Source organism: Chelonia mydas, chromosome 6, assembly GCF_015237465.2.
Source record: "Chelonia mydas isolate rCheMyd1 chromosome 6, rCheMyd1.pri.v2, whole genome shotgun sequence".
In the NCBI taxonomy this organism is placed as follows: domain Eukaryota; kingdom Metazoa; phylum Chordata; order Testudines; family Cheloniidae; genus Chelonia; species Chelonia mydas.
In genome coordinates, this window is record NC_051246.2 from 13,119,122 (window position 1) to 13,136,290 (window position 17,169).

Here is a 17,169-nt window from a genome sequence, read left to right on the forward strand (position 1 = left end):
TTTCATTTCCTAGTGTCAGCAATAAGTATGGGATGCTTATGGTATGTGAAGCAAAAATTCCTGTTTCGGGTCTACAAAGCAGACAACCCATCTATTATAAATATGGGGTTATTGATATCTACAGTGATCCGAGAAGAGTTCGACTAGAGCATATTTATAAAACAGTGCAAAAAAAAGAAAAGGCTGAGTTCCACCGAGTTCTAATTGTGCCCAATTCGGCCATCAAAGCAGGAGGTAAGAATCACATTTTGCACTGCGATAAATGATGATGACTGGAGCTCTCAGGTGCTTCTACAATATAAATAATTAGAGATGGTTGGAAAATGAGGCTTTTGTCTCAAGGAAAAAATGATTTTTCATTCTGTATAAGCTGAAATCTGAAAAATTTGGGGTTGTCAGCCATAACAGTTTAGTTTTCAGGGTTTGGGTTTTCCAATGAAAATTAAAAAAAACCAAGGGAAATAAGACATTTTCAGTGCAATTTTTTGTTTGGTTGACAACCCAATTTCACATCAAAAATAAATTTAGACGGAAACATTTCCAAACAGCACAATAAGTAATGAATATTTTGGTTTGGGGAGACAGTACCTAGCAGAGATTCCAGGGGCACGTGGGATGTGCCCAACCCTTTGGGTTAGGTTTTTTTCCCTAAAAAATATATTCTTTAGGCAGTGGTTCTGGAATGTTTTTTACTGTGTGTGCGTGTGGGGCGGGGGAGGCTGAAAGCCAGTAGTCCCCCCACCAAACTTTTTACCTTACCCCCTTACTCCTGTCAATGCCCCCCACTCCCCAGAGCTGGGCCGCCAGGAGCACAGCCATGGCTCTGGGGACGGGGGGATGAGAACAGGGGTGAGGGGGCCAAGGCTGGGACCCTGTGTTCGGACTTCAGGTGTGGGGCCATGAACAGAGCCCTGGGCATGGGGTCGGTGGCAGCCAGGAGCTGAGCCTCTGGGCGCAGGGTCAGGAGCAGAGGGACTCCAGGTGTGGGGCCAGGAGAAGAGCCCTGGATACTGAGCCGGCAGTGCTGGGACCCTGGACGTGGAGTGGTGGGTGGGATCTGCACAAAAACTGGCGGTGCTGCGGTACCCCCCCACCCCCATTCACACACCCATAGTTCCCATGCCTATGTCTTTAGGAATTATTTTGGGGCAGCTCTCTGGTCTGTATTGGACAGAAAGTCAGACTAGATGATCACAGTGTTCCCTTTTGGCCTTGGAATCCATGAATCTATGAATCTACACACCTTCCTGAGCTGTAGCTTACTCCCTCCTTTGTGTTAGTCCTATAATGCGAGCCGGGACATGGGAAAGAGATGGAACTATGGCCTGGCCATCTTCTCTAGACTCAAGTCCTGTTGTGCTATCCACATTTCCAGTTCTGGTGTCTGCGTTTCCAAAAGGATTTTGACCAATTGGAGAGGGCACAAGAGAAGAGCTATGAGAACGTTTCAAAGTCTGGGAATACCTGCCTTAGCATGAGAGATTTTATTTATCCAAGAGAAGATTAAGAGAGGACATGATCCTGGTCTACAAGCACCTACGTGGGGGAGAGATTTCTGAGAGGAGAGGGCAGTTTAATCTCACAAACAAAGGCAGACCTAGATTCATTGGCTGGAACTTCATGGGAGACCATTTCAGTCTGGGAATAAGGGGACAGCGTTTACCAGGAAAGAGAAATAGCCATTGCAACAGCTCCCATATGATGGGATGGATTCTGCATCACTGAGAATCTGTCAGTGGAGATGGGGCGTCTCTCTCTCAAAGTTCCGCGCTAGCTCAGCCAGGAGTTACTGGGCTGGAGGCAGGAATCGCCGGGGGAGATTCTCTGGCCTGGGTTAGGCAGGAGGGTGGCCTGGATAGGCACAATGGGCCTTGCTTGGCCTTAGAATCGATGAATCTATTAAATGAATGGTGCAAACAGCACTATAAAATATCAAATGAAAACATTAACTCTGACAGATTGTGGACTATTACCTCCCACAATCTGCCCCCCTGCAAGTTTGAAGGTTTACAGGCATTTATTTGAAGGCTTACAATGTTTATTTCTCATTAGGAGTGTGGACCCAATTCGATGACATCTGTCAATTTCCAGAAAAGTCCTGGAAAGACTCTTTCTCAATAGGAATGTCCAAAGAGAATGATAGCAAGTCTATTCTGCAGTTCCTGGAAAATGAGCTATTCCAAGAACTTTCTCTCCGAAAGGACTTTGGTGACGTGGAAAGGAAGCTTGACTGCTACCAGGAGTGCTTCAAAACCAGGAGCATCGGTGATGCAGAGGAAAAAAAAAAGTATCCTGAGACTGACTTTGACGAGAGAAAGGTAAGTGAGCAGTGCCCATCTCTCATGGCAGCTCCACGATGGCTGGAAAGGCCCCCACTGAACCTTTCTGGAGATAGCTGTACCTGCGCATGGCGCATTGACAATCATCAGAGAATCATTAAAAGCTGGGAGTTATAGATATATACTGCTCTTTCCTTCTCTAGCCTTGAGCCCTGCTCCAAAGATCACTGGAGTTATGGGACTCTTTCCGTTGACTCTGTGGGCTTTGGATGAGATCCTAACAGCCCAGTCTAGCTCCTGTTGAAACGGAAGGATTTCCATCTGCTTTAATGGGAGCTGGACTGGACTGCCACTGGGATCATCTCTACCAGATTGGGACCTGATGGGGGCTGGAGATGTGTCATGGCATTTTTTTTAATCAAAAATCACAGAGCAGTCATGGTAAATTTAATAAAATTCACAGGTTTAGTGTTTGCTCCATGAATTTGGATAAATGATGCCCTGACAAATGAGGGGGCATTGAACACCTATAGCAGCCCTCTCTGCTACAGCACTGCAACCCTAATCTCAGCTCAGTGAGGAAGGAAAAATGAGCCTGTCCTACACTCAGCCAAGGCAGCTCCTGTGTGACTGGGCCTAGCTCCCCACTCTGGATGTTTTGAGCTAGTGCATTCAGGGTGGCAGGTTTGTAGAATTTTTGGTGGTGCCTAGAACGGGTCCAAGTCCCACCCATCCCACCCCCAAGGCTCTGGGAGGAGTTTGGGTATAGGAGTGGATTTGGGGTGCAGGCTCTGGGAGAGAGTTGAGTGCAGGGTGCGGGCTCTAGGCTTTGGCAGGGTATTGGGGTGCAGGCTGTGGGAGGGAGTTTGGGTGCAGGCTCTGGGCTGGGGCAAGGGATTGGGGTGTGGGCTCTGCGAGTGAGTTTGGGTGCGGGAGCGGGCTGCAGGAGGAGTGTGGCGCTTACCTGGGGCAGCTCCCGTAAGTGACCCCCCACCCCCGGCAGCAGCTCCTAGGTGGGGCAGGGGGTCTCCGCACACTGTTGCCTGCAGGCACCATCCCCGCAGCTCCCATTGGCCGCAGGGGCGCTTGGGGTGGGGGCAGTACACAGAGACACCACACACACACCCTGCCCAAGGGCCGCAGCCACCTGGAGCGGAGTGGGCGGGCAGGAAGCCGCTTTAGCCTCGCTACTCTGCCAGTGGTGGCAGCGACAATCACCCGGGGGCAGCAGGCGGGGCCCGGGGAGGCACGCAAGGGCGGCAGCAGGCGGGGCTGGGGGAGAGACCCGGACCTGAACTTTGGTGGAGCTGGGTCCTGTGCTCTAAATATTGGTGGAGCATGGGCACCACCGGCCCATACAACTCGCTGCCCGTGAGTGCATTTGGTTGCAGCACTATTTGCGCAGGTTTGGCTCTGCTGCCTCCCCATTGTGTGCTGAGCCAGTGACTCACCTTCAGAAAGGTATAGACTAACTGAGAAATCATGGTGTCTGGGCCTTTTTCTGCACTGTAACAAACCTGCAGCCCTAATGTAAGGGCCTGGGGATTAGACCCTAGGTCTGCAGAGCCTGGGTCAGCTGATATTCCCACAGTACCACTAGGAGGCCATGCAAGGGCACAGCCAGGGAGAGTTGTGGAGAGTAGGTGCCTCAGGACTTACTGCCCACAAGAGCCAGAATGACAGTACCCTGCAGCCCCCAGATTGGCCAGGTGCCCCTATTAACCCCCGGAGTTGCCCTAGGAATTTGTCTGGGAAACCACACAGATCTTGGCCTGCTGCAATGCCAGACTTTGCTTTGTCTCCTGGTCTGTGACTCCAGCCTGACTTTGACCCTGATTCCTGCCTCACCATTTTAACCTGGTACTACCTTTGATTTCCAGTCTCCAACCACAGCCTGGGAGGGAGATTGGGTGCAGGAGGGGACTCCAGGCTGGGGCAGAGGGTTGGGGTGCAGGAAGGGGCATGGGGTGCTGGCTCTGGGAGGGGGGTCAGGGCTGGCACAGGGGGTACAGGGTGTAGGAGGGGTACGGGGTGCAGGAGGGGGTATGGGGTGCTGTCTCTGGGAGGGGGCTCGGGGCAGGGGCTTGGGGTGCAAGAAGGGGTATGAGGGGCTGGCTCTGGGAGGGGTCTCAGGGTAGGGCTTAGGGTGCAGGAGGCGTATGGGGTGCTGGCTCCAGGTGGGGGTGCAGGAGCGGGCAGCACTTACTTCAGGCAGCCCTGGCTCCACACCGCTCCTGAAAGGGGCCAACTCATCTTGTGGCCCCTGCGGGGGCACGTGGCTCTGCGCTCTGCTCCTCTCTGCAGGCACTGCCCCTGCAACTCCCAATGGCCACGGTTCCCCATTCCCGGCCAATGGGAGCCCTGGAGGGGCGGTGCTTGCTAGCAGGAGCAGTGCATGGAGACCTCTGCTTCACACCCCGGGGTTGCAGGGGTGTGATGGCTGCTTCTGGGAGTGGCGTAGGGCCGGGGCAGGCAGGGAGCCTCAGGGAACCTGTGCTGCTGGAGATCGCCGGAGATCCTGATCAACAGGGAGCCGAACTTTAGGTCCATGGGATCTGCCACTGGCTCGCAGGCCTTGCAGTGAAGAACACTGAGCTAGGTTGTTCTCAGTGGTGGCAGATGACAGAACAAGGAGTAATGGTCTCAAGTTGCTGTACGGGAGGTCTCAGTTGGATATTAGGAAAAACTATTTCACTAGGAGGGTGGTGAAGCACTGGAATGGGTTACCTAGGGAGGTGATGGAATCTCCTTCCTTAGAGGTTTTTAAGGCCCAGCTTGACAAAGCCCTGGCTGGGATGATTTAGTTGGTGTTGGTCCTGCTTTGAGCAGGGGGTTGGACTAGATGACCTCCTGCAGTTTCTTCCAACCCTAATCTTCTTCTATGACTAGTTTCTGGGGGTTTAGAAAACATAAAACACAGTGAGTACTGTCACGTTGTCCGGAATGGCTCAGAACTGTGAGTGATGACCTCAAAACAGACTGTCAGAAAACAGGGCAGAAAACTGGTGGTGTGTCCTACAATTAGATTTCACCAAGCAAGTGACAAATGTGAACTCTTGGATCACTATACCAGTCTTACCATGGAGTCACAGACAGTCCCCTTAGACTCTCCAGTCTATCTTGCCACCCAGATAACCTACACTTTGTGATAAATGGTCACTTAAACCAAAAATAACATCACATCAAGTTGTTCCCAGTCCCAAGAGACCAGTCACTTACCCCAGATCAATAGGTACTTCAGATCTTACACCAAAGACAACGCTGGCAGCCAATTCTGTAGTAAACTAAAAGTTTATTTGCTGAGAAAAGAAAATGAGAGTTATTGAGAGGTTTAAAGCAGGTAAAAGAAATGTACAGGGGAGTCACAGTCTGTAATTCCAAATGGTAGCAGTGATGTAATAAACTGCCAGTTTCCCAAAAGTCTTTCAGGGTACTCAGACTGTCTCTGGGGATCTCTGCTTTGCATCTGGTAAACTTCCCAATAGGAGTCCAAACAGTCCAGAGATGCAGGATCCTTCCTTGAATCCATATTCATAGCTTCTTCTGACAGAAAGCAAGCTGACAGTGTCTATACTCACATGGGCTTTTCCTTTGATGATGGAGAGCGAAGAATCCATTTTGGGTCCTTGATCTCTGATCATCACACACACAGACCACTTGCTTTGAAATTGGCCTTTTTTTTCATTTGCATTCCACAAAGCTTCATTCGCGTTTGATTGGTTATTTAATTACGGGGCATACACAATGTAAATATTTGCTGTTATAACAGGATACAGGTACGTGAAAGCAATGCAAGTAAGATTCCACTAGATTTCATTAAGTTTAAGTTTCAACACTGCATACACATTTACTCATTTAATACCCACTTTGATCTACTAACACACAAGTGAATTGGCCTGTGGCTCTGGCATGAACTGGCACCTGGTCAGCCAGGGTTACAAGCACCACTAGGGCTCACCAACTATTGAAAGAGATGCTACCACAGTAGATACTACTGCTCCTGTGCCCTCTGGGAAAGTGACACCAACTAGCTTTACAGGCAAAGATGCAGTGTAGGGTAAGGAGCTTTCCACATGCTATAAGCTTCGGTTTGTGGAGCAGCACCATTTCTGTCCATTGTGTAACAGTTCATTCAGGGGCTGTTTCAAGGTTCCTTCCCCACTCTGAACTCTATGGTACAGATGTGGGGACCTGCATGAAAACCTCCTAAGCTTACTTCCCCAAGGTACAAATTATTTTACCCTTGGATTTCCACTGCCACCACCAAACTTTATCGGGGTTCCTGAAAAAATGTAGTTTGGACACGTCTTTCCCCCCAAAATCCTCCCAACCCTTGTACCCCACTTCCTGGGGAAGGTTTGGTAAAAATCCTCACCAGTTTGCATAGGTGACCACAGACCCAAACCTTGGATCTTAGAACAATGAAAAAGCATTCAGTTTTCTTACAAGGAGACTTTTAATAGAAGTAAAAAGAGAATCACCTCTGTAAAATCAGGATGGTAGATACCTTACAGGGTAGTTAGATTCAAAACATAGAGAATCCCTCTAGGCAAAACCTTAAGTTACAAAAAAGACACACAGACAGGAATATTCATTCTATTCAGCACAGCTATTTTCTCAGCCATTTAAAGAAATCATAATCTAACACATACCTAGCTAGATTACTTACTAAGTTCTAAGACTCCATTCCTGTTCTGTCTCCGGCAAAAACATCACAGAGACAGACACAGACTCTTTGTTTTTCTCTCTCCTCCCAGCTTTTGAAAGTATCTTGTCTCCTCATTGGTCATTTTGGTCAGGTGCCAGTGAGGTTACCTTTAGCTTCTTAACCCTTTACGGGTGAGAGGATTTTTCCTCTGGCCAGGAGGGATTTTAAAGGGGTTTACCCTTCCCTTTATATTTATGACAGGCTGTAACACTGTAGCTGTTTTTGAAAAGCACCTATGCTGATAAATGACCATTCCCAGAAAGGAATGTAGCGGTGACACATTTTGTGGTTGTGGAAGCAGGGGTGCTTATGGACAGCTTTGACCTTTTCTTGTGATTTATGCAAACCATCTTTGTCTTTGGTACAGCCACTATCCATAACTGAGAATTTGAAAATTTCACATTCTCAGACAGTCTTGCTGTCCTAACCTTCTGAAATTTCCCATAGATTCTAAGGGACCACTTTTGATCATCTAGTCCGATCTCCTGTATAACACAGGCCAGGGAAATTTCTCCAAATTAATTCCTGTTTGACCGAGAGTAGATCATTCTGAAAAACATCCATCCTTGATTTAAAAATGGCCAAGGATGGAGAATCTACCACATCCCTTGGAAAATTGTTACAAAACAATTGAGGTGCTCTCATGACCAAGTAACTGTGCATGCTGGAAAAGCCCTGTAATAACTTCTCAGTGGCTCACTGCTAAGTTCCAACACCCAAAAATCTTACGTATATGTATATGGGCACATTTTTTTGGCCAAACCTTTTTTCTGGCAAACAGTATAGATTCGGTGATACCAAAACACTATGCAAATTTGTGTCAATTTCACCAAATTGTTTTGGTTGGAAATAAAAGCTGAAGAAGTCAAAATATTTCAATTTTTCAATATGAAGTTATTTTTCATTTAGAAATTTCCTTCAAATTTATTTTTTAAAATTTAAAAAAAGTTAAACCCAAAATCCAAAGGAAACATTCAGTTTCAGATCAAACAACATGTTTAGTTGGACCCTAAATGAGGTGGGGTTTTTTTCTTCAAATTTTCTGATTCTCTGAAAATTTTGCTTTCGTTTCAACCCATAATGAATATTTTTGTTCAATTGTTTGCAACTGACAGTGAATGGAATAATCTGTCATTTGCAAAGTGCTGTGTACCTCAACTGGCACAATTGGGCCCGGTTTTCCCACACACAAGTCTCATGATGACTCCACAGCTGCCTGTGAGGAAGGTTCTTCTCAATTTCATTTTCTGCCTCTGGCTGAGGCAGAATGCTCTGACTCTCTGGGTAAGTCTACACTGCAGAAAAAACGCAGCGAGTCTCGGAGCTTGAGTCAGCTGACTTGGGCTCGCGCTACAGGGCTAAAAATAACTGTGCTCCAAACAGCAAAAAGATGAGTTCTATTCTCAACTGGAACAAATCATCAAGAATGTCCCTCTAAGGAACAGTCACGCTGATCTCAATGGTTTCAATGCCCATGTGGGTAGGGACTGGGAGCACTGAGGACACAGCATTAGCCAACATAGTAGCCTCAATGAAAATGGCCAGTGTGTGCTTGAGCTTTGCGCCTCTTGTGTGTGCTGATAGTCTCAGATACCTATTTTGCTGGCAGTAGCAGCCTTACATTACAAAGAATGCTACTCAAAGGATGTTATTATCTGTGATACTGCCTTAGCTGCTTTCAAGGTTCCTTCCCCACTCTGAACTCTAGGGTACAGATGTGGGGACCTGCATGAAAACCTCCTAAGCTTACTTTTACCAGCTTAGGTTAAAACTTCGCCAAGGTACAAACTATTTTACCCTTTGCCCTTGGACTTCCACTGCCACCACCAAATGTTTATCCAGGTTTATTTTATTAGGAAAGCATTGTTTGGAAACGTCTTTCCCCCCAAAATCCTCCCAACCCTGGCACCCCACTTCCTGGGGAAGGTTTGGTAAAAATCCTCACCAATTTGCATAGGTGACCACAGACTCAAACCCTTGGATCTTAAGAACAATAAAAAAAAGCATTCAGTTCTTGAAAAGAAGAACTTTAATAGAAGAAACAGTAAAATAGAAGTAACAATAAAAAGAATCACCTCTGTAAAATCAGGATGGTAAATACCTTACAGGGTAATTAGATTCAAAGCATAGAGAATCCCTCTAGGCAAAACCTTAAGTTACAAAAAGACACACAGACAGGAATATCCATTCTATTCAGCACAGCTTAATTTCTCAGCCATTTAAAGAAATCATAATCTAACGCATCTCTAGCTAGATTACTTACTAAATTCTAAGACTCCATTCCTGTTCTGTCCCCGGCAAAAGCATCACACAGACAGACTCTTTGTCTCTCCCTCCCTCCAGCTTTTGAAAGTATCTTGTCTCCTCATTGGTCATTTTGGTCAGGTGCCAGCAAGGTTATCCTAGCTTCATAACCCTTTACAGGAGAGAGGATTTTTCCTCTGGCCAGGAGGGATTTTAAAGGTGTTTACCCTTCCCTTTATATTTATGACAGCTGCCATTCCCCAGCTGCCAACAATGCAGGAGCTGGACCAAACACCAGCTCTCAAAGATGTAGAGAAAGCTATCAAAGAGATTGCGTTTGGGGAAAGTAGCAGGCAATGATCAGATACCTCCAGAGCTCCCAAAGGCAGGGGGAGAAAACTTGTGAGCGACATCCGCACACTTGGGAAGAAAGCCACATACGCCAGGATCTGAAAGATGCAAACATAATTTCTTTATACAGAAAGAAACTGCTACTGCAACAACTACTGAAGGATATCTCTGCTTAGCACGGTCAGCAAGGTGCTTGCAGGGGTCCTGCTGAAAGGACTCCAAGTTCTTGCTGAGAGAGTTCACCCTGAGAGACAGTATGGATTACAGCTGGAGACTCTATGACTGACATGTCCTTCACAATGCGCTTGTTGCAAGAAAAAAGCTGTGAATAATAGGCACCTCTCTATGTAGTGTTCATTGACCTACAAAAGGCCTTTGACATGGTTAGAAGGAATGGCATCTATAAGATCCTGTCGAAAATTGGCTGTTCACAAAAAGTGCTCTCCCTATATAAGGAGGTCCATGAGCAAATGAAGGCAACCATCCAGTATGAAATTGAAACATCATCTGAATTTAGCATTGATACTGGCATGAAGCAAGACTGCACTTTAGTGCCCACTGGCTTTGGCATCTTCTCTATTCTTCTTAAATATGCTTTTGGAGACAATCCATCTGGTGTAGTTATTGAATCAAGGATTGTTCAACATCATATGATTTCAGAGCAGAAGGCATGTCACCCGGCTCACTATTCAGGATCTGCTCTTTGCAGATGACACTGCATTCATCTCTAATTCACCTGATGAACTGCAGATCATGATGAATAAGTTCTCTGACGCATGTATCAAGTTCAGCATGGTAATCAATATCAAGAAAACAGTTGTCATGTCACAGGGCATCAACATCCCATCTAAAATCTAGGTCAGTAATGAAGCTCTGGACAGCATGGATCACTTCTGCTATCTTGGCTCAACTGTAACCAGCTCACTTTGCCAATTCTCGCATCGAGTTCCCTATCAAGGCTAAGTCTCTGTCACCTTTGGCAAACTTACCTCACATGTCTGGAACAACAAGCTCCTAACCATGAAGTCTGTTTATCAGGCTTGTGTCTTCAGTACCCTTCTTTACAGCTGTGAAAGCTGGGTCACATAATCTAAGCCGGACCGGAAATTGAACAGCTTCCACCTTTGCTGTCTTAGAAAAATCCTTGGTGTCACTAGGGACCAATGGATCACTAACAAAAAGATCCTTGAGAGATCTGGCCTATAGTCTATGCAGACTATACTGGACACGTGGAGCATATGCCTCAAGATCATCTGCTGAAGGCTGTACTCTGTGTCCAATTCAAGAACTGCCCATGATGCAGAGGAAGGCCAAATCTCCTCCGATACAGTGACAAGGTCAAGCATGGTCTCAAGAAATTCAGCATTCCCACTGACAAATGGGAGAACCCTGCCCTCTCAGTCTGGAGAAGCTAGTTCAAGGCTGGTGCAGTCATTGCAGACAGCCATCAGAGAGCCCAGGCTGAGGCCCACAGGTGAGCCAGGAAGAAGAGTGTACTTCAACCTCCATCTGGTGATTGGATCTATAACCACTGTGGGAAGGTCTGCTACTTGCATATTGGGCTCTTCTCCTACACTGCTGTCAAGCATCATTGACTGACATTTCCTTTCATCTGTCAAGGTGTTGGATGGCCATTTGTTACTGTTTGGGCTGGAGCCCAGACTCTGAGACCCAGCAAGGTGGGAGGGTCCTGGGTAGGTTGACCTGGGCTCTAAGACTCACTGCCACAGGGTTGTTTTTGGTTTTTATTGCAGTGTAGATGTATTCTCACTCTCCCTGCCTCTCCCCAGCTCCGGGGCTGGAAAGGCAGAGAGGTGCGGCACTCATTGTCCCCACCCTCATAACAGGGAAAGAGTAGCTGGGCTCTCTGTCTCTCCAACAGCCAGACTGGGAGGCTCTTGTCAGTTTTGCTCTCAAGTTCAGTGCAATTGATGAGAACCTTCCAGAGGCAAGGTTAGGTGGGTGAGGTAATATATTTATTGGACCACTTTCTGTTGGTGAGAGGGACAAGTTTTCAGGCTCATACAGAGCTCTTCAGGCAGGTAGCAAGGGAGCTGAAAAATTCCATGTATAGAAACAGAAAATATTTTTGAAATCCCACCCTGTAAACAATTAGGTGGCTTTGACTTTTCGTCCTGGTTCAGGATTGATTTTCTTTTCTTTTTTTAGGTGCAAAATTTTGCAGGAAGAGAGATCCATTTCCCAGCCAGTTGTAATCATGATGGAGAACAGGGCAGTCAGTTATGATAAATAAAGGACTTCTCGGGCTGCGGCTGCATGAGAACTTTGGTTTTGTGGGTCTGAGTTTATTTTTAGTTAGAAGGGGTTACAAAAAAGACGACATGCTCCAGCACAAATTTCTTAGCTGTCCCATTTAAAAAGAATATTTTGTTAACTGATGAACAGGCTTACGCCCTGATTTTATGGTCCTGATCCAAAGTGCATTGAATCTTCCCATTGATTCCACTTCCACCCCACCCATGTAGAAGGTCCAGCCAGAGGCATGTGAACCTCTTAAATTGCACTTATGTCCTATTTTGAGGAATTAAGTTACAAATAGATCTTTTGCTGGGCCCTTCTGCACAGAGGTGACTTTCAAGCCACATAAAAACCCAACCAAGTCTTAATTACTGATAATATATGATTATCAGAGAGACAAGGTAGGTGAGGTAATATCTTGTATTAGAACAACTGGCTACAACAACACTGCAAATACTATACGATCTAGTATATTGTTCAATATACAATATACTTTTGTACCCCAGCAAAAGTTAATCTTGTGCTTGAAAAACAGCAAAATACAAATCAATGCAATGCTTTTGTAAATGAAAAAAGAGGGTCAGAAAGAGAGAGAGAGCTAGATACTGTGGAAACTGCAGATAAGTAAATCAGCAAGCCTAGAGCTGGTTGGCGAAACTGTGGTACTATCAAAATTGAAAGGCTTTGTGAAATCAGGTTGATTTAAGCTGGAATTTCATCTTGAAAAATGGGAGGAAATATTCAGGCATTTTCAGAATGAAACCTTTTGATTTTTTTATTTGAAATGACTTTGTTTTGAATTTTTAAAATGTTTGTATTGTAGTGTGTGTGTGTATATATATATATATTATAATATAACACAATTTTAAAAATGTTGAAATTAAAATGCCTGACCCAAAATAATTTTTTTTCAGAATTTTCCTTTGCAGAGAACTTTGAAATGTTTGGATTTTGTTCTGATTCAGAACAAAGACAAATTTCAAAATTCTTCGCAAAGCAGAACGTCCATCCTCTGCATAGTTCTAACAGATGCACCCATATACCATGGTGAGAAGTGGCTATATAGACTCATAGGCTATGTCTACGCTACAGATGCTACAGCACACAGCTACTGCACTGCAGCTATGCCAGCATAGGGTAGACCCTTCCTATAAAGACCGGTGTTTTTCCATCTCTAGTTAATTCACCCCTCTGAGAGGTGGTAGCTCGGTCGACGGAAGAATTCTTCTGTTGACCTAGCAGTTTCTACAAAAAGGTTTAGGTTCGCTTAACTATCTCTCTCAGGGGTGTGGATTCTTCACATCCCTGAGTGATATAGCTAGGTCAACCTAAGTTTTAGGTGTGGGCCAGGCTCCATTGTGCTTGGTGCTGCAAAAACGCACAGCCATCGAAATTGGGGCCCTGTCACACCAGGCACTGCATAGGTACACAGTGACCAAGTTTTGGGCCCTGACACGTCACATATTCAAGAACAGTTCCTGCTTTGAAGATCTTACAATCTAAATAGAAAAAGGTGAACAATTAACTCACTTGACCAAGGTGTCACAGGGAGTCTGTGGCAAAGGGCAGAGTTGAACATGAGTCTGCTGAACACCATGTTAGTGCCTTCAGCCTCAAAGCCACCTTTCCACTTTGCAAGTAATGACAAATACCTCCTCCCATCCGCTGGCCAATGTAGCTGAGATGATGCTGGGAGAACTTTATTTCAGACATGTCTGACACTTCCTGTAAAATGTACAACATTGTTACTGTTTGTCTAGGTTTATGATTACATCCGCAAATTCATTGAAAATGTACTCGGAAACTCCAGATTTCAGAAATCTCCTATTCCAGCGATGGATGTTCTCCTCTTTGCATTATGCACTGTATGTCACCACAATATCCATATAAGTGCAGAAACCATGAGCAAGATTGAAAAAATAGCCAAAAAGGTTGACTTGCAGGAAGGCAAATTCGCAAACTTGAAAGAACCAAGAAAAAGGTAATATCTATCTAACTCCCTATATATGTAATTTTATTTGCTTGAACTCTGCCTGTGGTTTTAAAGGTAACACATTCACTTCCCTTTAAATGCTATGCACTGACATATTTGCAAAGCACACAGCTCGGAAAGTAGGAGAGTTAATTATTTATGGGTTTTCATTATATATAATAGGGGCTCAGCGTGGGATCACCCTCTTCAAGGTTAACCCTAGGGTGACAATTACTATAATGTATTATTTGTACTGCAGTAACAGCTGGAAACTGTGATACCAACCAGCAAGACCAAATGTCGAGGCTGCCGTGTGGCACGTAATGAGAGTCCTAGCTCTCCTCTAATGCTAATCAGATGGAAACAGACTAGCCAACAGATCTGACAGCCTTAAAGTCAATGGGAGCAGAGGATTTATGCTTCCAAGGAACAGGTCTCCAGTTGGCTGCTCGTGGTACTACCTCCAGATGGGTGAGAGCTCTGGCAGGGCTGCCCCATCTGCATGAAGACATATGAATGATTGACACAAAAGATCCCAAACCTCAGTTTTCTGTGATAGTCTTAAGGTGCAGGAGTCTTTAACCTGTGGTTAGTAGAATGCCCATTGAATCTGAAAAGATGGATATACAGGTGTGAGGGGAGGAACATCTGAGAGCTTTCAAGCTACTGCAATCTTATTATCAGAAAACAGAATTTGCAACACAGGACAAAAAGTCAACATCTTGAAAATTTTCATGCAATGAAAAGTTCTGAACAATTTCTATTTGGAAATGTCACAATGGAAAATGTTGACATTTTCTGATTGAAACAAAATGTTTTAACAATGTGAGATGACATTTTTCATTTTAAAAAGTCGAGTTTCAATAAAATGTTCTTTTTGAATTAACATTTTGACTTTAAATGACATTTCAAGTGCAAATGTTGATTTAAAGCAAAGTGGGTTTTAAATTTTCAAGGAATCTGATGCTAAACCCCTATTATAACAGGAAACATTGGAACAGGGGGACTCGAATACAGATTTTCCACATCTTAGATGAATGCCTTAACCACCAGGCTATAGAATCATTCTTTCTTGTGTGCATGATCTGGCCCAGTGACTATTCAAGTATTTTATACAAAGCTTCTAATAGAGAGCGTCATCACAGAATTGCCTAGCAGTTAGGGCACTTACCGGGGAGCCCTGGGTTCACATTCCCATTCCAGAGTGTGGATTCAAAGCTGGGTCTCCTACATCGCAGATGAGTGCCCTCACAACTGGACTAATGGTTATAAAAGAGGCAGCACATCCTTCTCTGGTCATTTTGAGAAACTAGTCCTTGAAAATGCATGGAAACTGTTTTGGGTTGAGCACCATGTTTCATTTGACCCAAAATGGACTTTTTGGATTCGTTGACATTTTTCTGAATTTTTGGATTTGGTTCAGAGTTTTTTTTTCCTACAATATTTTGCAACAAAAATATCAATTATTCATCAGCGCTCAGAAAAACCTTGGGCCTATTTGTACAACTGGATGCAATGTCTTCACTCTGCTGTCCAGTCAGTCATCCAGATCGCATTTGAAACTCAAACTCATCAAGAACTGCACAGACATAACTGTGGATTCAGGGTTTGTCTGAATACAAGGAATTTTTTGTTTGTTTAACATTTTGCATCCCTGTCATTGCAGGAAGTGTGTTTCAGCTCTGAAGCATGTTTGCATCCAAAGCTCCAAAGACCCTAATAGCATGTGCTGGATCTGGCTGCTTCCTTTGATGTATGCAGCTCAAATGGAACCATTGGAAAATGCAGAGTACCCTTTAACTTCACAACACATGCAGTCCCTGCCCTTCGCTCAGCTGAGGCAGGATAAAGACAAGCAAAGGTGAGTCTACAAGGGAAATATTCCATGGAAGAATGTTGTAGTTCTTTCGTCTAGCAAATTTTAATATAGCTATTTGTGGTATAACTTGGAAGCACTTTGCTTGCTGGCTCCAAATGAAGTAGTGAAACTGAAGACTGTGTGGGCTAGTGGTTAGAGCAACTGGTGTGTGTCCCAGAGGACCTGGACTTCTATTCCTGCCCATGCCACTGGTTTGCTGGGAGGCTTTGGGCAAATCACTTCACCTCCTCATGCCTCAGTTCCTCCATCTGTAACATGGGGATGAAGATGTGGCCCCTCTTGGCAAAGTGCTTTGATTCATAGATTCCGAGGCCAGAAAAGACAACTGTGATCATGTAATCTGACTCTGGTATAACAGAGGCCACAGGACTTCCCTGAATTAATTCCTATTTGAACTAGGGCAGATCATTTAGAAAACCTTCTAATTTTGATTTAAAAATTGTCAGTGACTGGAGAATCTACTACAACCTTTGGTAAATTGTTCCAAAAGTTAATTACTCTCACTGTTAAACATTTACACCTTATTTCCAGTCAGAGATCTACAGATGAAAAGTGCTATGTAAGAGCTAGGGAGTATTATCTGGGTTTCTTCTGTATTTATATTTTTCATGAATTTATTTAATTAATGGATTTTCAGAGGTAGCTGCACCGTGGTTCAGGCTGGGTGGTAGAGTTCAGATTAACAGGAAAAAACAAACACAAATTCTAAACTTTGAGCACTATTTGAATTTTTCATGGTGAACTGATGAATAATGTATTGACACAGAGAATAATGAGAGAAAAATCTCATCCCTTTTGGTGAATTGTCTCATTTTCTTTTGAGTTCAGCAGTGTTACAGCAGAATCATTTCACAGATGCATGGGCCAAGTGCAAGTCAGATGTGCCAGTCATGAATGTCATGAAGTCATAAGGCTTATGAAGTCACTGTTAAGATTTTGTGCTGAATGGGGGGAGTGTCTATGTTATGAATTTTCTGATTTTAGATTTTAAAGCTGAAATATAGGAAACTAAATTTGCCAATTTGATAGCTGTCATAGGCAATATTGGAGTGGAATTTAATTAGGATCATCCTTTTTATTGAGCCCAGGAAGTGTTAGCTTACTAATTTTGAGAAATTGGAGAGGGTTCCGAGAAGAGCAAGGAGAATTATGGAAGGATTATAAAGGCCTCGTAGTGAGAGATTCCAGGAGCTCAATCTATTTAATTTAATAAAGAGAAGGTTACAAGGTGACAGTCTATAAATATCTGCCTGGTAACAGCAATTTGATGATAGAGGGCTTTTCAGTCTAGCGGACAAAGGAATAACAAGATCCAATGGCTGGATGTTGAAGCTAGACAAATTCAGACTAGAAATAGCATACGTTTTGAATAGTGAGGGTAGTTAATCCTTGCACCGACACCTGAAGTGGAGCACCCACAGGGGGACACATCTCGGAAAACCTCAGTTATTGTACAGGGTGAGTAACCTTCTCTTCT

At 44.6% G+C, this 17,169-nt stretch overlaps 1 protein-coding gene across 6 annotated transcripts in view; it reads left to right on the forward strand.

Annotated features, from left to right (window-relative positions):
* LOC102931868 (E3 ubiquitin-protein ligase rnf213-alpha) overlaps positions 1 to 17,169 on the forward strand; it is a 174,665-nt gene that overhangs the window by 40,253 nt on the left and 117,243 nt on the right. For all 6 annotated transcript variants that reach the window (XM_037899153.2, XM_037899155.2, XM_037899156.2 and 3 more), the window contains 4 exons: positions 14 to 234; positions 2,053 to 2,318; positions 13,602 to 13,822; positions 15,480 to 15,674. In XM_037899153.2, coding sequence (XP_037755081.1) covers positions 14 to 234; positions 2,053 to 2,318; positions 13,602 to 13,822; positions 15,480 to 15,674 — 903 coding nt within the window. The remainder of the gene's footprint in view (positions 1 to 13; positions 235 to 2,052; positions 2,319 to 13,601; positions 13,823 to 15,479; positions 15,675 to 17,169) is intronic.